Here is a 21841-nt window from a genome sequence, read left to right on the forward strand (position 1 = left end):
AGAGATCGGCTACTATACGGAACATAGAGAATGCTCTCAAATTAAATTGTTTGGTTCTAGATTGGACTTATGCCATATTCCCCTCATATTGCACATGTTGCCGTATCTCTGCCTTCTGATATCTTGAAAGTTTGTCAAGTCAATCAATTATAATTTCAGACAACTGTTTCCCCATAGACCTTTCAACTGGTAAGAAAACCAAAAAGATTTCATTAATTATCATGTGAGAACATAATGTTGTTTTGATTTGAGGTTTTTGAAGCCACAAAATGCACAGTCAGAAAACTGGCAATTTATTGCTTTTGAGGCATCAATGTTTCGTTTTTAGGGTTATTAGAAAATGTATAGAAGGTTGTCACATTTGGCGACTTATCCCCAACAAAAAGTTACAACTTGGTGCGAATTTCCGCCATATATCTGATTCTCCTGTCTGATCAATAAAGGGTAGGGTCGTAAGAAGTTATCGCCGAAGAAGCACAGAAAAGAAAATGGGACTGAACGCGGAACAGCCAGGGAAGGTATATATATATATATATATATATATATATATATATATATATATATATATATATATATATATATATATATATATTCTAGTTACCAAAGTTCAAGCTCAAAACATTTTAAGATGACAAAAAAAACAAAAAAAAACATGGGTTTTCTAAAAGTTGACGATTGCACAATACAATAGTCACATAATCATTCTAAACTGGTTTAAACACCGGATTTTCGCAAAAAAAAAAAAAAAAAAAAAAAAAAAAAAAAAATTGGCCTTGAGATAAAGTTTTGGAGCTCAATTGAATTTCAGATTGGGGGGGGGGGTGCATCGCTTTCTAAATATCGACGCATGCGTAATCTGATAGTCCCATGAACGTTTAAAACATGTTTAAACTAGTTTTTCATGAAAATAATTCTGCCTAGAAAAAAAATTTAGAATTCGATTGGTTTTGAGGTGGTCAAAAACCATCGCTTTTCTAAATGTTGGTGATTGTGAAAGACTAGTCATGTGAGAACATGATGTCTTTCTGTCTGATTGATACTACGCGACTTAAAAAAAATAATATTCTCAAATAATAATTTGAAATTTGCGAAAGCTTTTTTAAATTTTTTACTTCTTAAAATTTTTTTTCCTGTTGAAAATTTTTGGCATTAAATCTGTTGATCGTATCATCTCTGATTACAGGAGTCATTTACTTTACCTTTAATGTTGGGAGTGCAATTTAAAATCATTGGGAAATATCTGGATACTTTTTATTTCATAAATAATATGAGACTTCACATCTTGATGTAGCAGGTCTATTATTTCGTATATTTTTCAGAGATAATGAGCTTTATTCTTTTCCTTTTTTAGCTCTCTTCATGCGTACTCTTCCATAAAGATCAAATTTAGATAGTAGTAACTAAATTATTTTTAAGAAATTGCCATTATCTTACTCAAATAACTCGTCGCTGAAACTTTAAATTTTATAAAATATTTTTATGATGGAAAGCAGTTCGTGCCAGTGGTACCAATTCATTACATTTTTATGAAAGATGCAGCTCGAACCAGTGGTACCAGTTTGGAATATATTTATGAAAGATGTGGTTTGTTTCGGCATTAACAGTTCTATGAATAGCCGCATCTATAGTATTACAACACTTTGGTTCAACTCTAACCATGACTTTTAGGTCTAGATATGATTTTTGGAAATTTCATAATCTTTTAAAGTTTTGGGGAAATGTTTTCAATTTTAAAATCCTTCCTTTAAAAAGGAACTAATGACACATCTGAAAATGTTGCAGCAGAAGCAGAAAGCGGAGTTTTGTGAAATAAAACTTGCAATCGATCTCGTGCAATTTGTCCTATATTGCTTAAAATTCGTGCATAATAACTTTCGCTTAAATGTCGTTCAGGGTCATTGACAGGAAATTTAAAATTATACTATGGTCTTAAGTTGGTGGCAATCTTTTGTCATATTTTCATTTGATGGTGAAGTGTCGCCGGTTCCAGATGATTTACAAATAACATTCATTTGTAGGTTTCCATAATTCTCATACGTTTTCATGTCCTCCTTTTATAATCGAATCTAATGTTTGATTCTCAGAGTCTTCATTTGTTATGGCACTGCCGAAATAACTCTGTTTTTTTCTTTGGGTTTCTTTGTTCTGCCATTGGGTTTGTACTGGTAACAAGACATCTTTTTTTTTTTTGTCCGACAGACATTCTGGAAGAAGAAAATAACTCAAATTAGGCTTTGTAAAGTATAAAACAATAATTAAAAATGAAAATTTATCTTTTTTCAAACTAAGCCAAAATTGTAATTAATATAACTTCTAATTACATTTCGTCAATCGACATGCAAAATATTTATGCGCTACACAAAATATCCCTTCCCCTCTCGTATCAACTTCTAATGCAATAATACACGTATTTCATAAAAACTATTTGGGAATATCATTAATAATTATTAAACAGAATTTTATAATTCTTGCTTTTAAGATTTTATTCCATCCGATTGAATATATTATGAATGCCTTTTATGGAAGCAATGAACTGAAATATCTTGTCATGATTTATATTATTGATTCAAATAATATATTTTAAGCAAATAAAGACATCAACAATTGTACTTGTCGAATAAATTCAAATTTGTTGCATAATTTTATTAATTCATTAAACATTCTTTTTGGTTTGAAAATAATTATTTAATTTAAAAACGTTTTTATTGATTCGATTTGATAGCTTTACAATAAAACAGCATCTATCAAACTATCAGCTTGATTACAGATGCATCTATTTTTAAGAATTAACACTTATTAGTAATAATAGTGTTATTGTGCAATGAAACCGCTCTTTTGTAATTCGATGTTATAAGTTGACGCCTGATTTCCTTTCCTAATTTTGTTCAAACAAGTCCAAGCAGAAATCTGCCTGCGTGCTATTTTATTACATATTATGCATTAATATTTTAGTAAAATTGATTATTATCTTATGTAATGATTTTTTTCGGTGTATTGGCATTTTTGTAAATTCATTTAAGTTTATATAATCCATTTCTATTATTTAAAGTGTTTACAATTACATAAATTAAACTGATTTATTTAGTTTTGTTTGTAAAATACTTTCTTGAAATTAAAAAGACTTTACTGTCTAATAATTTACAAATTTTCCCTCGACGTTTCACTACGGAACTATGTAATATAATGTGGTCATGGCAGCACATATAGATTGTCGTAATGAATGTTCCAAAAATGGATCACCCTCCGCTCTATCCCTGGAATCTTTCAATATTGTGATATAATTTCATAGAATAGATGCTGAAATTCGTTTTGCTCTCTCTTGAAATGTCTATGATACGTATAGGTATAGCAGTTTTGGCACTTTAATGAAACCCGCAGATCTTTTATGATTATTTTTCTTACAATTACGGATTGTAAATATTTTCAGCTTTTCGAGAACAGAATAAATAAAAAAAATTAGCAAAAGAAAAAAAAAATAGATATGTATAAATTTCGATTAATTGGGTGTTTAACATATCAATATTTTTCTTACACTTGCAGCCAAAAACGCTGCCACCGAATTTTGGCGCCCCAGACAGATGTCCGGTTTGTCCACCCTTACAAAAGCTTTGATAGGCCCAGGTCTTAACGTTTTCTTTAAAAGATTTTTATATAGGGAATGAATAGGTAACTTCCACTCGAGTATCTGCTTTTCTTTAATTAAAACTCTAGAGCAAAAAATACAGAAAATTCGAAGACGAGCGTTAACTATAGAGAAACTCTTCACTGTCTTCCCGACGCAGTACGAACCATCATTAGAAAACATTCATTGGATGCCTTTAAATATGACATGTCTTCATAGAATATTTTTGCCGTGAAGTAATTGGAGTCTCAGATGTTTTATGAAAATTTTCAGAAATATGTTTTTAACTAGAGATATTCGAATAACAATTTTTCTTTTGCTTTAATATAGTCAGATAAATTTGTCCTTTTATGAATCACGATACTTTTATACTGCTGTTCTTTCATGACAATGAATGAAAAATTCAGCAGTATTAATTTGATCAGTATGATTGTTGCCATCAAAATGAACTGAAATTCTGAAATTATTTTTAAACTGAATTTATTTTTGAAATTTGGGAATGTATGAAAAGTTAAAATAAGTAAAAATAAGCGAATTCTAATGTTAATAAAATGTTAAGCGAATTCTAAGTAATAGTATGTAGTAGTATTATTCGAATTCTTTTTAAGAAATACTAACCTGTGTAAATCAATTCTCTTTATCCCTTTTTGCTTCTGTCATTACTGAGTGTAGTTTTCAGGCACGTATTGTACGTGATTCCTATACAATGCACACTTTGTAAAAATAAAACTGCAGAATGCCTTACATTTCATTTATATTTTTATAAAATCAAGCATATAGATATTTTCATCTAAGAAACATAACCAATTCACTTTTAAAAGCGAAATGATTTTAAACTAAAAAAGAAAGAATTAAAAAATATATATATAAACCATATTTTTCCCGATTATACTACAGTGATAAAGAAACCATGGGAATGGGGGCATAAAATAAAAAGCATTAATTTAGGCAAAATCTGTTGTATCTCTTTCAAAGTAGCTTCCAACAATTGCAAAGCAATTCTACCGACGTTTTTTTAATCATCAAAATATGTCATAAAATCATCTTTGTAGATTCCTCTTGGAGTTCGTTTCAAATTTTCTTTTATCTAATTTATGGGCACAAAATACAAACCACGAAGAGATAATTTCAATCGCGGAAATGAGAAAAAAAGTCACAGGGTACGATATCAGGTGAAAAGGAACTTGTGGAATTATATTTAATGAACTTTTTTTTGTTCAAAACTTTTTTGTTCATAAAATGATACTATGGAAAGAAGCTTTGTCGTTTGCAAATCCATTAGTTGTTTTTCCACAGTTGTTGTTTCGACATTCTCCATATAAGATCTGATCTACATGCTGATAATAAAGTGGTCTCTCAGAGCATGGCTAATCTATGACAGATTCTCTATCTTCTTTAAACATTTCATTCTTCTCAAATACTCCTATTTTTGATAAGAAATTGTCTTTAAATTGTTTTCGCAACATTTCAAATATGTTTGTCTCAAGAACTGCTTTGTGCAGATAAATTTTAATGTATATTCTTTATTCAATTACATTTGCTAATTCGAAAAATCAACGACGTTAAAGTTCGTATCTCATTGAAAACACATTTATTTTCAGTCGAAGAAATAAATTCCTGACTTTTGCCAGATGTTTATAGAAATCGTAAAAATGTAGACAGAAATTTGAAAATTGATATCTACTATAGATATAGTTTAAATGAAGCCTTCCGGTTACTTTTTGATTATAAAAGTAAGTTAACTCTTGTGATTCTGAATTCTCAAAATATGCATACTCAATTATTAAAGTATTATTTTTGTAATCATTTGGTTTCTGGGACTGGCAGAACGTCAATACAGTAAACATCTGAAAACAATAAAATCATCTGAATCATCCGTCAATAAAAAACATCTGAAAAGGAAAAAAAAGTTTGAAGAGTATTTTAGTGTTGTATTAAATGCTTGCAATCACAGGAAAATATTTTTTCCAGTACTATTTTTAGAGCCATTATACAGATCAATCTTTTAAGTGGTACTTACTTTTATTAAAGGCTTTATAGTGATATCAAAAATTGAAATATTAACCATTTCGCAATGTAAAAAATAAAAAAATAGGGTTTTAGCAGTACAATATCTTTAAAAGTGAATTTTAAATGTCTGGATACATTTTAGCAAACGTTCTTGATGAAATATTTCTTATTTTATCGTTCAGTATTTAATAATTATTAATTGAAGTAAGTAAATTAGCATATATTCTACAAAATTAATCTGACTTCAAATTCATCAAAATCACTCTAAAACAATATTTATAATTTTGTTCGCATTGTTTCACACTTCGGACATGTTGAAAGTCTTCGACATTGATTACTGTACATCTTTAAAAATGCTAAGAGTCCAGATAGTTCCAATGCCATTTATACATTTCCCCCTTCTTTGTCATAATTTACTCTTTTTCTTTTTAATACTGAGTATCATTTTTAACGTAGGCCATCCTTCAGTTTACAAAATGATAAGAAGCAGAAATCCAGCGGCACAAGTCCGATTTCTCACTCCTTTTACAAGAGTCTCATGTTTCATGATAACTTTTTATACTCCTTTCTTTTTGCCATATCCGAAGTAAAAGAAGAACTCGTGTGGGAAAAACCTCTGTTGCATAAGACTACTGTTCGAGGGTGTACTTTTATTCAGTAGACTTTTCTTTTATGTAAAATTATCGTGGTTGTTTTGCGATAGTTTCCAGTTCCCAAGAAGCAAAAAAAGGAAAAATTTTTTTTTAGAACTAAGGACAAATAAAAATTTAAATTATTATTTTACTTTATCCTCAATGTGACTCATTCAGGAAGATTGTACATTTTCCTTGCGAGTCAGTTTTGATGTAAATGTTTCAGTCTACAAATTATAGCCAAAAATTTAATTCTTCTTTTCAAATTATTTTCTTCATATTTAATATAATTAACACTACTTTCGGAAACTTTCAAAAATAAATAAATAATATTAAAAAAATATGTATAAATTACGTCTAGTGACTCTAATGTCTAAACCGGCCTGCAACAGGATAAAAAAAGACATTTTAAACTACTAGATATGAAAAATCAATTAAATATTCATTGGACTTTTATGGATAGATTTTTAAATAACATTTTTCTGCTTCTTCAATTAATAGAAGAATTCTTTTTTACCAGAAGAATAATTCCTTACGCTGCATTTAGAAATATTACTGATGCCATTCTTGCTTTTCTTAAAAGCACTGTACTTATATCTGAATACACACATTCGCTCACCATCAATTTTCCCACTTCTTATATAATCAGGAAACTAGGAGTAATATAACAATGTTGTTCGCCGGTACGTTTTGGAATTAATTAACATTTCTATAACCCTCGAGGGAAATTATGTTTTATATATTTTGAAGCATTTGCACACTTTCAATAATGCCCTTTTTTTAAACCGATTTATTGAAAAATTATAAATATTCTAATAGGAAGATTTGGAATAATGAATTACGGACTCATATGGAGAAAGAAAAAACCCTGGGATATAAATCTTTAAGACTATTCTTAGTTTCTGGGGATTGAAAATGTTGCTATTATTCTGATTTTTCTATGCTCTATTTTGATTTTCAGACTTAATTCATACTGTTTAATCTTCTCATTATTATCCGGCCCAATATGGCCGTGCAAATTCTACACTAATGGGCCGTTTTCTGTTTCAAATAAAGGGTGTAGGATGTAAGCTAAGCTATCACAAAAGATGCTCTCGTTATACATGCTGAATTCCTCATTTGAAAAAGAAATTGGCCTATGGAATATTTATCCAAATATCCCATGGTTATTATGATTAATCCAAAACATTTATATGATAATGATATTTATATGCATAATAATTCTATATTACTTATGATTCAGTATTACACATTACGGAGTAAATAAACTAAAGTAAGGAGTATAAAAATGCTGTTTTTTTAAGTAAACTAATAAAAATGTGCGTTAAAAATTTCATTGATTAAATTGATTTATTTCAAGTTTGTAAAAAAATTATTTTTCCAATTCTGAAATAAATATTTTTACTCGCTTTTTCATTTACAATATATTTAGAAGTTTATAAACTTGCTTGTTGTTGATAACAGTACTTTATTTTAATATTTTCAGAATTTTATTAATTAATTGAGTAATTTAATTCCATATGAATGGCAGCTCCTAATAATGAATTTTTGGTAAATTGATGTCAAGATTCGGAATATTTGTAGTTATTAATTATAAATTAAAAACTGAAAGATAAAAAAATAATTACAATAAAAAGTTCCATTCTTTAACTAGCGTATAAAAATCTGATTCTAAAAACCGTTTTATTCAATTCTTTTAAATGATTTTGAATGTTTAAATATTATTTTCCCATAACATACTACGAATTTTATGTTTTAAATAAAAAAAATTATTATTGATCTAAAATATTTAAAAACCTCAAAAACTTTATTCTTAAAAAAAAAAAAAAAAGGAAATAAAGTAATATTATTAACATTTAACATAAGAGTGACTTGTTTACGATTTTCCCGAATTTTAGATTTTGGAATCTTTATTCTTTTATAAAAATGGTTTTACCCGTCTTAAATGTTCGAAAGCATAAATAAATGAGCTTCAAATGCATTGACAATTACAGCTCTGCTCTTCTTTTCATTCGGTTTTGATCAGCCACCTGCTTCAGCAAAGAAAGGGAAAGAAATCAAACATAAAAACAAGACAGAGAGGGGGGTCTTCTTACTCTTCTTACATACCCCCTCCTCTCTTCTCCCTCGCATCCAACCATCGCTGAACCACGTGCTTGGGAAAATCTCTCACTCTCTCTCTTGCGGCCGCAGACGACATTTAGCGGCAGGGCGGACGAAAGTTAGATCCTTCTCTCCTCCCCTAGAAACACCCCCTGTGACAGCTCCCAACCATCAGGGGTAATTACTTCCCTAACATCTTTTTAAAATGAATGAAATAGACTTTTTCTTTGTGCTCGTAGCATGCGCTCTCATCGACTTTGCTTTTTCCCAAAGACGACAGATCGAACCTTCAGTGACAGAAAAGGATATTGTCCATTTGAATGCTGGAATTGCAGTACCGTTCGGAAGATCTGTCTATATTGATCCGGAATTAGATCTGAACATAAGAGTTCGGCCTGGTGACCGTTGCACAGTCCGCGTCATTCAAAATGACCCGTTATCCCAGAGACCTGGAAAACTTACTCCAACTAATTTCCCTTGCCAGTTTGGGCATCAGGAGGTGCTGTATTCCCACTACGGAGCGCGAAGCCCGGCTCAGGATAAAGTGAAACTTATGATCCGGTATGATTCTCAAGATGACACTCTAATCGTCCCCGTCTTAGTTAACGTCCAGGTTCTGTTCGAGCAACTGGAAGTGGTGACCAAAAATGTTCCTCTCAGTGTCGATAAACTTGGAGGTGTCAGTAATCCCATTGACGGCAAAGTTCTACAGTTTACTTTTGATAGAGGTACTCAGGTGTGTAAAGTGATGATATTAAATGTGGCTAGTGGGCTACCAGCGTATGGTGAACTTGTCAACGACACCTCAAATGGATTGATGCAAGATTGCGACAGTTTGCTCAGTTCGGATATAAGGTGAGGCATTTTTGAAATATCAAACATAATAAAAGCATATTATATAATTATATGCACTGATAGAGCAGTTCAATTTAGTTTTGCTAGTCAATTTTAATACTTTTTATAAAAAGCTTTATGGATATTTTCAATATGATTGTAGCCGAATTAAATAATTAATCTAATCGCAAAGTTCCAAATCTTATGCAATTTTTTTTAACTAATTATAGTTTAAATTTATAATAACGATTATTAAATATTATAGAAATTAGATATTAAGCGTAGTAAAACCGTAGTGAAATTTATATCTTTCTTCGAAAAATCTTTAGTTGATTCATGGAGATGCCATGGCAGTTTGCAATATATTTTAAATATCTTATTATAATATCCTGGAATTATATAATAAATCTGGCTGGAAACTATATTTCAACAATAGACAATTTAGAACAAGTTAATGGCAATATGTAATAACTAAGGTCAATGATTCCCCTGTTTTGAGAGGAAACTCGTAAAGATGGAAATTATTCATTCCAATTTTTAGATTTATTTATACAATTTATAAAATTTTATATCAATCTAAATTTATTGTTCCATAATTAATAGAAATAGATAACGATTTAAGCTAGAGTTTAATGACCATAATAATGAAAAAATATTCTGTAAAAAATATAATGCCAATTCAAATGATCGGAACATTCGATCACATAAATTATAATAAATAAAATTCATTAAATAAATTAAAATCAATAAATTAATAATTTAATAAAATTGGCAATAAATTATCATAAATTAATAAATTTTAATTAATTAATTAATAGCAATATTATTAATAATTAATAATGATTAATAACGATAATAATGATAATTAACAACGATTAATAATGATAATAAAGTTCAATAAATGGAATAAATGTGTACATAAAATATAAATATTAAAGTATTCTAAATAAATAAGATACTATGTTACTTGGAACCATTTACATACCATACTTCTATTGTTATTATCTTTCATAAATATAGGTTGCAAACTAACTATTTCAGAAGAAATTATCAATGGGTGCAATAAATTGTTGCAATTCATTCAACTAATGCTTTAACGAAATAAAAAAAAATTATTCTAATAATTGCGAATGTATTTATTTCTCGTTTTTCCAATTAAAACGTTATCCATTTCCCAATCAATAAACCCAAGATGAATATTTATTAAAAGAATGATTCATTTAAAACTCTTACAATCTAATAATTTTGGAATAAATATAATCCAGCTTTTTATGTGTGACAAAATCATAATTTAGAAACAAATGTTTATTTTGGAATAGAAACTGGTTAAATTTGAGACTATTTTCCAAAATCCGATTCTTAATGTTGTAAATTGCCAGCTGTTGCTTCCATTTTTTTTAATTTTATATAATTAAATCTTTATAGATTAAATTTTAAAGCAAATATAATGAAACTGTATAGGCTCATTTAACTATCAGAAAATCAATGTCATAATTTTATTCATTACTGCTAATCCTTATATTTCATTTATTATTAAAACTTCAATAGATAACTGAAATTCCTGAATTCATCCAAATTTTTCTGTAAAACGTTATTGTCCGAAATGCACCCTCTTCTTAAATTAGTATTTAGCTTTTTATGTTATCCAATAGAAGGAATTTTAAAAGTAACATTTTATGTTATTATATTTATATATGTTTATATATTATACTATAATTATTGTATATTATAATAATATAATAATAATTATATTAATATTCTATTTTATAATTATGTTATAGTGTTAGAATTATAAGTGTTATTATAGTATAAAACAACATATCATACAAATCATCACAATCAGTTTTTCAGTCATTCAATGATTATTCTAATACTATTTATTTCAAAAAATTAGTTTTTACTTTTTGAGGAAATTAATTCTGTAAATTAAATAAATGCAGTAGAAAGAATTTTCGAAATTATTAGTATTTTCGTTCATATCATTTAAAGTTTTTGTAATGTGAATGGATTATTTAAAATTTAAACTAGGGTTTTAATGATTCTTTAATGCATTATTTATGAGTTTTTATATCTATTTGTTTGATATTTTCTTTTCTTGAAACCAAGTATGGACGATAATTTATTATTTACAAAAAAAAAGAAAAAAAAAAAAAAAAGAAATATAACGAATGGAACGACGCATTTAGAAAATGCAAAACAATTTTTGAAATAGGGATATAGTTTTTACAGTCTCCCGATCACCACTTTAAACAGAAATATGCAAAACATTTTGTATAGTACGAATAAGATTGCAAATGCGATTACAAAATAATTTTTATCACTTATTTAATCAAAAAAAATGTAGTGAATCAAAAATTTATTAATTTTGTAAGATATGTATCGCTTCAAGCTATCAAAGAAATTCTACATTTCTTCTGCCTTACTCTTATACACCCCGGGGAATTTTTTAAAATTAAATTTTGGCTTTACTCTTTTTTTTTTTTTTTAATAATACAACTTTTAGACTGATAATAAAAATTTGAATATAAATAAAACAAACACTTTTATTGTATCTAGCATTTGAACTTTGCATGAATAGGTCTAGTATTAGTATTAATAACTGTTTTTGTTGCAATTAAATATATTAGAATTAAAAAAAATTGAAATTGAAAATATATCCGAAATTTGATTAGATTTCAGAACCTCAGTGAAATCGCTTTAGATCAATATATTTTGAAAGGCAATGTATGTAGTTAAAGAGTTCTCATGTTTGAAATTATATGTGAGGCCATTTTATCAGTTTGTCTTTCATCACGCAAAGGTGCTATTTGCAGATAAAATCCCCTCATTTTTAATTATATTCTGATATTGTAAAATATTAATTAGAATTAAAAAATAAGTTGATGCATAATTATTCTAGAATATTTTTTTTCTAGATTTTTTTCTTCTATTTTTATTTTTTTATTTTGTTTTATAATAAGAATAAATAAAAAAACATTTTTCTAAATCAGCGGTATTAACTGATCAGCCAAAAAGTGGTTTCAATTAATGAAATCCAAGGGTACCATCATAATGTTTATGAATTTCGTGTAATAATATTTTAAGTTGAATTATTTAAATGAATTGTAATCTATGCTAATAATTACTCGGATGACTTCAAATAATGCTAAAATCTAGTTTTAATTGTAATACTCAATAGCATACTTTCTTTTCAAAACCAACAAGGGAATTTTATTACCCAAAATGTAATTTACAAAATATTTTCTTGTTACTTGACTGAATTTTGATTATAATTTATTTTGTGAAATTCTTATTCTAAAAATGATCCATATTTTGAAAACCCTTGCGCATGCAAAGCAATAAATTATATGCAGGGTGATTCAAAACTTATCTATCAAATTTCGTGATGAAGTAAAGAATACATCAGAAATCCGATTTCACATAGGAAAGTATATCCGCAAACTTAATCTGCATGGAAAATATGCACAAGTGAAATGAACATAAGGAAACAGTAAAGTTAAGTGGTAATGAATGTAACTTTTATTCCAACATGGTAAAGTTAAAGTTCATGGTAGATGCTCAAAATTGCAACCATTTACACGAACAGAAGATTCACAGCACCGTTGCATCGACCACTGAACATTTTCAAAAACATCTGGCATATGCCTGCGGTTATCCGACGAGATATGTAGTATAAACATGATGGAGCTCCAGACAGTAGTCCAATAACTGAGAGCCGAAAATTCGGAGCTCAATGGATTGGCGGAGGTGGACCGATCGCTTGGCCACTCAGATCACCTGATTTACCGCACATGGATTTCTTTTTGTGCTGGGCCATGAAAGACCATGTGTACGAGACCTCCTTCGACAGTGAAATGGCTCTTGTTACTCGAATAGTGACCGTCGAAGGCATTTGTCCGTGATATCCCAGGAGTTTTTGAAAATATTCGGCGGTCAATGCAACGACAACGATTTGAGACTGTGAATCATGTGCTCTTGTAAACAATCGCAATTTTGAGCACCTACTGTGAACTTGTACTTTACCTTGTTGGAATAAAAGTCACATTCTTAACCACTTAACTGTACTTTTTCCTTCTATTCAATTCACTTGTTCATTTCGTCCATGCTGATGACATTGGCAAACATACTTTCCTATGTGAAATCGATTTCCTAAGATATTCCCTACCTTCGGTTTTCTGACGTATTCCTTACATCACCACGAAATTTGAACGATAAGTTTTGAATCACCCTGTATATCTAAACTTCGATGCAATGACTTTCGAATTACAATGTAAATGTAAATTTTAAAATATAAACAATAAATTAACCATTACTCTTTTCTTTTCTTCATAGGTACAAGCACACCTCTCCTAATGAAACGCCAAATAGAGATTTCATTCCAATGGTGGTGGAACTCAATGACATTGACGGCAATCTTCTTAAACAAGAGTACTTTCAGGTTATGGTTCGTATAAGGGAAGGAGAAGAAAATACACCACCGCAGCTTAGTTTCAGTGCGCTATTGCTAATGGACGTTAATCAATTTGTCATGACTGCTATTACACCGAATATATTAATAGCTGAAGATCTAGAAACACCCCCAGACAAGCTAATTTTTAACATTACCAATCCTCTAGGACATGGAGAAGGATCTATAGTCAGTACCGATGACCAAAATGTTCCCATAACATCCTTTTACCAGAAAGATTTAAATGATCTGAAAATTGCATACAAACCTCCAGCAACGGATTCTGATGAAAGAAGATTTTATCTCGTTGAGATGGAAGTTGTTGATTCCGATGGATTCACTTCGGATCCATTCAGTTTGACAATTGTTGTGAATCCAATGAACACGCTAGCACCATTGGCGACAAAAAATGCTGGTCTCGTACTTTTCGAAGGACAGTCCAGAAAGTTAAGCAGCTCAAAGAATTTGGAAATATCCGATGAAGATAATATTGATGACGTTGTTGTGAGTGTAGCTGGCGGTTTGAAGCATGGAAAATTACTGCTGATGGGAAATCCAGTGAAGCATTTTTCTCCTGGAGATTTAGATGATGGCCGAATCGTTTACGAGCACGACGGAAGCGACACTTACAGCGATAATATTATCTTCAGGCTCAACGATGGACAGCATCAGGTTGAATTTTTGTTTCCTGTCATAGTATATCCAGAAGATGACGATGCTCCGATTTTAAATGTCAACACTGGCTTAACTATAACCAGAGGTGAAGAAGTGGAAATAACGCCATTCGTTTTAAGCGCCACAGATATAGATAGCGATGATGCCTCTATTAAGTTTGATTTAATACAGCCAATTTCAGTATATGGAAAAATATTGATGAAAAAGGCTGAGATACCAAAAGATCCTGAAAACTGGATTTATGATGATGGCTTTTATGAAAGAATTGTCACATCTTGGACTCAACAAGATCTTATCGAAGGAAATATTTTTTACAGACATTCAGGAGATCGCGTGCCTTTCCCGCTAACAGACAGGATAAGATTCAAGCTCAGTGATGATAATATACCCCCAAATGAATCCCCCGAGAAGGAATTTGTTATTCGAATAATGCCATTGGACAATACACCACCCGAAGTTTACCCATCTTCTCCTCTTCAAATGACCGTCGAAGAATTTCAGTTGACGGACATAACCAAACAGCACATGCGTTTCATCGATGCCGATACGAAAGATCGTGATCTCATTATTAAAATCACTAAAAATCCATTTGATACAGATGAGAATAATCCAATGGATCCTGGAAAAATTGTCTTTTCTGAAAATCCTGATGTAGAAGTAACCGAATTCAATCAAGCTCAAATTAACCACCACAAAATTGCTTATAAGCCGCCTCCCATTGAACTCGGTATGGTACCCAGACTTATCCAATTTAAATTTGATGTACGTGACAAAGCAGGAAACATTTTACCTGATCAAGAGTTTGCAATTCTTTTACAACCAGTTGATAACAAGCCACCAATTGTTCATAATGAAGGTATTGAAATACTTGAAAACGGATTTATTACTCTGACGCCTGATGTACTCGATGTTGTCGATGAAGACACTGATCCGAGTCTTTTGACATTTTCTGTCACAGACAAGCCAAAGCACGGAATTTTGCGAATTGGCGCGTTAGAGATGTCAAATGGCGATTCATTCACAAAATTAGATATAAATAGTGGTATCGTTTCATACAGTAATGGAGGTTCAGAAGCTGATTCGGATAGTTTCAGTCTGGAAGTTACAGATGGGGTTCATATTGTCCCTGTCAAAGTACATGTCACTATTAAAAATATAGATGATGAAGCACCAAAACTGCAAATTGCCCCAGGCACTCTTGGCGTTAGTGTTGATGTAGATGAAGGTGGCAGAAGTGCAGTAACAAATGATTTAATAAAAGCATCTGATCTAGATACAGATGACCAGATTATTACTTTTATCATTGATGTCTTACCAGAACACGGATCTATAGAAGTAAATGGTATAATAGTAGATCGCTTCAAACAAAAAGATTTGCAAGCTGGACGTGTGTATTATGTTCACAATGGAATTGAAATTGGCCACAAAACATTAGAGGATTCTTTTAACTTATCCATATCTGATATGTCTAACGAATGGATTGTTGGAGGAAATGCCGTAGATCGCGTTTATGTTACCGTACTAATAAAGCCTGTAAATAATTTTTCTCCGGTAGTTGACGTTAGTGATTCATTTAAGGTTGTCGAAGGAAACAAGAGCTTAATAACAACACATCATATGAATATAACTGATCTTGATACTTCGGAAGAGGATATAATATGCACAATAATTGAACAACCTAGTCATGGTTATATTGAAAATTTTTCTCCAGCACCTGGTTCCGAAAGACCACGAAAAGGCATACCAGTGACAACATTCTCAGCTTCTGATGTTATCGATGACTACATTAGTTATGTGCAGAGCATACACAAAGGACTAGAACCTTTAGACGACAAATTTACATTTTCTTGTTCAGACGGCATAAATTCATCTCCAGTAACGTCATTTCCAATTCAAATCGAACCATCCAACGACGAGGTTCCAGAGATTTATATGAGGGAATTTATAGTGATGGAAGGCACGGATCTCATTATTGATTTACCCATATTGAATGCTCTCGATCTTGACATTCCTAAGGATAAACTTGTTTTTATAATAACCAGAGAACCAAAGCACGGTGTAATTGCGTCTCATATGCCAACTGGAACTGTAACTGTCAAAAATTTTACTTTAGAACGTATCGCTAGAGGATCCACTATAGTTTATCAGCATGATGACAGCGAAACGACCGACGATAATTTCGAACTTACTGTGACAGATGGTTTACATAATTCAAGTAAAACTCTTTTGGTAATGGTGATACCAGTCGATGACGAGACGCCTCGACTAGTAATTAATGATGGCTTGGATATTGGTATTGGCGAATCAAAATTGATCACTAATCGTGAATTGAAAGCCGAAGACTTAGATTCGGATGATTCTTCAATAACATATGTTATAAGGCAAGTTCCTAAATATGGTTATATTTCATATTTGGATTTTTCTGGACAACAACTCTATAATTTAACTCATGGAATGAATTTTACTCAATCTGACATAGACAATGAACTCATACAATACACTCATTTTGGACAAGAAGGCGTTAGGGACATTATAAAATTTGACGTTACTGACGGCTACAATCCCTTTGTAGATCGTTATTTTTGGATAACTGTTGAGGGCATCGACTCGGTATATCCTGATGTCATAAACAGAGGAGTTGAGCTTCCAGAAGGAGGAAAAATAATTTTGGATACTAATACACTAAGTACCACTGACTTGAATAGCAACGACGAAGATCTACTGTTTACAATAACTCGACCACCAACGAGAGGACATTTGGAGAATACAGATTTTCCGGGAATCCCAATTACATCATTTACCCAACTTGATCTTGCTGGCAGTAAAATTTATTATGTTCATACCAGTGGTGATGAAGTGAAAATGGACAATTTCGAGTTTGAAGTAAGCGACGGATATAATTCTGTATATAGAACATTTAGAATATCGATAAGTGAAGTGGATAACAAGAAGCCAGTGATTCATGCGACAGTATTAGTGGTGAAAGAAGGAGGTGAAAGACTTATAACACCCTTCGAACTAAAAGCTGAAGATAGTGATACAAATAAAGATAAAATTGTGTTTAAAATAACTCAAGCTCCAATCAATGGCAAAATCCTGAGGAACAAATCGACAGTTGTTAACTCTTTTACAATGGCAGATATTTCGGAAAATATGATAACCTATCAGCATGACGGCTCGGAAACTTTAGAAGATGAGTTTTCATTCGTGGTCAGTGATGGCAAGCATTCCGAGTTTTTCATGTATCCTGATTTAGACAAACCTTTACGAAATCCAGTTACAGTTAAAATAACTGTTGTTCCTGTAGATAATATTGCTCCCAATTTAGTAACGAATAGGGGTGCTACATATCTCAATCCTTTGGAAGATGGTAACATCGGATTCCGATTCAACAAAAAAGTGCTGAGGGCAGAAGACAGAGACAGTTCAGAATCAACTTTAACTTACGTGATAACAGCTCCACCTAAACACGGGATTATAATTAACCAAGACTTTGTTAATCAGACGATATCTAATTTTACTCAAGGTAAGCATATTTCATTCTATAGTTTTAAGTAAAAAAATGCTTAAATTTCCAAAAAGACTATTGCATATTAAAATATAAGAAAAAAATTAAATAAATAAAAATGAGAATAAAAATAAGAGTGAGAAAATCAGAATCTGAATTTATGAATAGTGAAATATAAATGAATTTGAAAGAAAATATTAATTAAATGAATTTGTGAACGGATCCAAGTAAAAAATAATTTCCAAACTATACAGAATTCATAATTAAAAGAATCTTAATATATCAGTTTCTCTTCTTGTGATTTAAACACCAAAATCCAAATAGTTTGATTTCTAATATTTAAATGAGAATCCTCCATTAAATTTCATGATTAAATTATCCAAAAATTATTTCAAAAATTGATGTAAAATAATTTTACTTTAATTTGTCATCCTAAGATTGTGATTTACGTTTATTTATTCCTTCATTATCGTTTAATAAGAGATAAAATTACTATAGCAAAAATAATTCGATGCTACATAATTCAACTTTATTCTGTACTTAATGTGAATTTTTCAATGACTTGAAATTTATTCAACGACAATTTATAGCGAAAATAATGCAGACCTTTTAAGAGTATATTTTAATTTTATTGTATATACATATAAAAAAACAGCGCAAAGCTAAATTTAAACGAAATGTTAAACGAGACGTTAATTGCGGCGAATGAGCATGAATCATCGATGCTTGTTGGGAAATTAACTCCAAGAAGGCGACCGGAGTCAATCGAAGCGTGGGCAGCTGATGTCCTGTCACCAGCGTTTACAAGACACCTTTCATGAAACAGCAATTAATGAAAAACAAGGTTTCTTTTTCGACTGACACTTTCGTTTAGCAGCATTTGCTCTTTGGGAGGCAAGCTATACAACTGTGTGAAGTTGCTTAATTTTGTTTTTAAATTTAAATAATTAGATGAATATTTTTTTCAGACAGATTCTTATGTGTTTTTGTTATGAGCGACGATTTAAAACAAAAATTAACATATCATTAATATTGTTCTGATAATATGATTGCTTTTAAATAAACGTCTTCAATGAATTTTATTAAAAAAACTAGCCGTCTCTGATGGCCAATTGGTTCACAGTGAATATTTTTTAAGCTTATTTTCATTTAAACCTCTTATACATAATTTAATGGTCATTATTCGTTTGAAGAAATATTTTTAAGTAATAAATCACGGCAGACATTAAAACCTTGGCACATTAATAGACTTGCACATTTTCGATTCACTATGCATATGAACAGCTCTAATTGAATCAAATCCTATGACATTATAAAGCTATATAAAACATAATTGAAAGGTTAATTTACCTTCAAATTTCCAGAATACAGTAATTTTGTTTTTCATTCCTCATGTAAGCTACAGTGATATTAAACAAAAATTTTATATTTTATTAGATATTAGATGTTTTGTATGTATTTTAATCATTTTTTTTTTTACCTTAGAAACCTTAGAAAGACATTTATTGAGAAAAATTATTTCAATATATATCAATCAAAATATTTTCCATCATTTTTATAATAATAATCTAATAAGTCTTGTAACTGATTGTCTTCGATTTTTTTTTTGTCCTCCAAGCCATTTTTTGTCATTGTCTTCGAAATATTACTATTCTCAAATCGTTGAAACCAAAGCCGATAATTGGGATATGACGGACCTGCATCAACATAAGTTTTTAAAAGTATCTGATGTGCTTCGGCAGCAGATTTCTTCAAATAAAAAAAACAAACAAAAAACAATGAAATTATGCCAAAAATATATTTCTAAAAATTGCTGAAATTCAGTAATAGTTTGTATGGCAATTAAATTGGAATCATTAAAAAACAAGACTAATTGTTAATGGAGCAAAAATTAATTTTTTGAAGCAATATTTCCGGGTGTTATTTCGGAAAAACGCCAAAACTTTGCTTACGTTTCAATTAATTAAAATTTTAAAAAATCCCACCAAAGAGCACATTTTCAATTTCTGAAGTTATTTGTAGCAAATATAGTAGCTCTAGATCGGATGGTCAATCCTATAGAACATTAACCTCCACGCACATAATATGTCGTATTTCTATGAACAATCTTCATTTCCTTTTGCAGTTTTCACGACTTTTATGAACCTATTTCGATCCTCCTATAAAATTCACTGAATTCAGGGAGTAGAAAATTCAAACAACGAATATATTAACTTTAAGGATTTCTTAGTTATAGTAGAATAAACAAAATATTGTCGGAGAAAAGTGAATAGGATAATCAAGGTCACCCTATTTATATATGAATGATCTTGCTAAGCATGCCAGTTATAAAAGAGGAGAATGAATTTTGCCATTTGAATTTCTATTTTTTCACGATTTTAGTATCAAAAACATTTTTGTTACTTTTCATTATTTGTAATTTTTTCTTGTGTGTAAGCGAAATGTTTTTTTTTTTTTTCACTATGTTTGAATAGTTTCTCCCAAGCTTCCAAATTCCTTTTTCTCTCCGCAATCTGCACGAGATGAGAACTAAAAGTCTTGTTTTTTAATGCAGACGATTGAATAAAGAAAAATTTGCCATATGTGGAAACTTTAAATACTGTTAAAGAAATTCGAAAGTTTATGGGCAAACTTCACAAAAAATTATGTTCTATTCTTGGAGTGAATTGTTTCTTATTACTTTGGATATTATAAGAATGGAAAGGAGTACGTACAAAATAATGTACCGGTATTCTTCATCTTAATACAGTTTAATATTAAATTTACATAAAAGTAATATAAAAAATTTAAACCCATTAACATTAAACAGCATTTAATAAAATTTAGTTTTGAATAATAAGTAAAAAAAATTAGTGATTTACAGTTTTTATCAATATAGTTTAACAGTTTCATTAAATTGTATTGTATTGAAGCATTTTTTCTAAGATTGGAGATTATTTTGAATAAATAATGATTTAATATTTCAAAAATATATTCGAATTTTTATTTAAATGAATAAAAATTCATTTCAGGGTTTTAAATATTAATCTTAAAGTTTAGATATTTTTCAAAAGTTATAGTAAAAGTATTGAGCAAAACAGCAAACAAAGTGAGAATATCTGAAATTTTATAGTTCTTTTTGATAAGAGTAAATGATTTCGATTCAGATGTTAAACCTGATAGATTCATTAAAAAAGTTTGTTTATTTTGTTATCCATTTTCAATAAAATGTACTCAAAGGTATTAAAAATTCCTTTTAACAACGACTGAAGCACCGAAAAATGTATGCAATGCATGACTGGAAGCTCCGCAGATGTCTGGAAGCTCTAACTTACTTGAAAGTCATTAATGTATTGGAATAATCTGCAATTTTAAGCAGTAGTAATGGATATTATATACAAAGAAAATTCATATTTAGTACGATTAATTCCATAAAGTTGCCATTTTACTTGTATTTAGAACTTGAATATATTATCTTTCGAAGAAAATGTTTTTTAAAGGAATATACAATTGAGGTGCGAAGAAAGCTTTGAAACATTGGCGTTTATTTTGAACCACACTTTTTATACTGATTCCACGAAGTCCTGCTTTCATTGAATTTATTCCATTTTAAATGCTAACTACAGATATTTTATGTATTGAATTTCAACAAAATTCTGGTTTTTAAATTATTCTCTTTTTTGTTCTATTACATACTATCTCATATAATGGTATTTGTGAAAAAAAAACAAAAACAGCTGATGGCGATGCTTGCTAGGTCATTAGCATTTTAAATGTTGCATTATAAATTTGTGATTTTTAAGAATCATATCAATATTTGCTTTACTTTAAAATAAGGGAGGTGGTGAGACCAAGCAGTAAATAACAAACGTGAGAGTAGGTTATATGATATTAACCGCAAACTTCACAAATTTTTTTTCAGATAACGCATCGGAACACGAGTTAAAATATCCTCATCTTGTGGTAGCAAAACCAGATTCCATTTGTTCTCACTGCGATTATACTGTGGCAGTTATGCACTATTTGTTTGA

General features: G+C 30.0%; 1 protein-coding gene across 1 annotated transcript in view; it reads left to right on the forward strand.

The window, feature by feature from the left end:
* Nucleotides 1-8462: 8462 nt before the first annotated feature.
* Nucleotides 8463-21841, forward strand: part of LOC129962645 (FRAS1-related extracellular matrix protein 2-like) — a 98271-nt gene continuing 84892 nt past the window's right edge. Inside the window, exons 1-2 of the mRNA XM_056076522.1 lie at nucleotides 8463-9222; nucleotides 13534-17849. Coding sequence (XP_055932497.1) covers nucleotides 8573-9222; nucleotides 13534-17849 — 4966 coding nt within the window. The 5' untranslated portion in view covers nucleotides 8463-8572. The remainder of the gene's footprint in view (nucleotides 9223-13533; nucleotides 17850-21841) is intronic.

Source organism: Argiope bruennichi, chromosome 3, assembly GCF_947563725.1.
Source record: "Argiope bruennichi chromosome 3, qqArgBrue1.1, whole genome shotgun sequence".
In the NCBI taxonomy this organism is placed as follows: domain Eukaryota; kingdom Metazoa; phylum Arthropoda; class Arachnida; order Araneae; family Araneidae; genus Argiope; species Argiope bruennichi.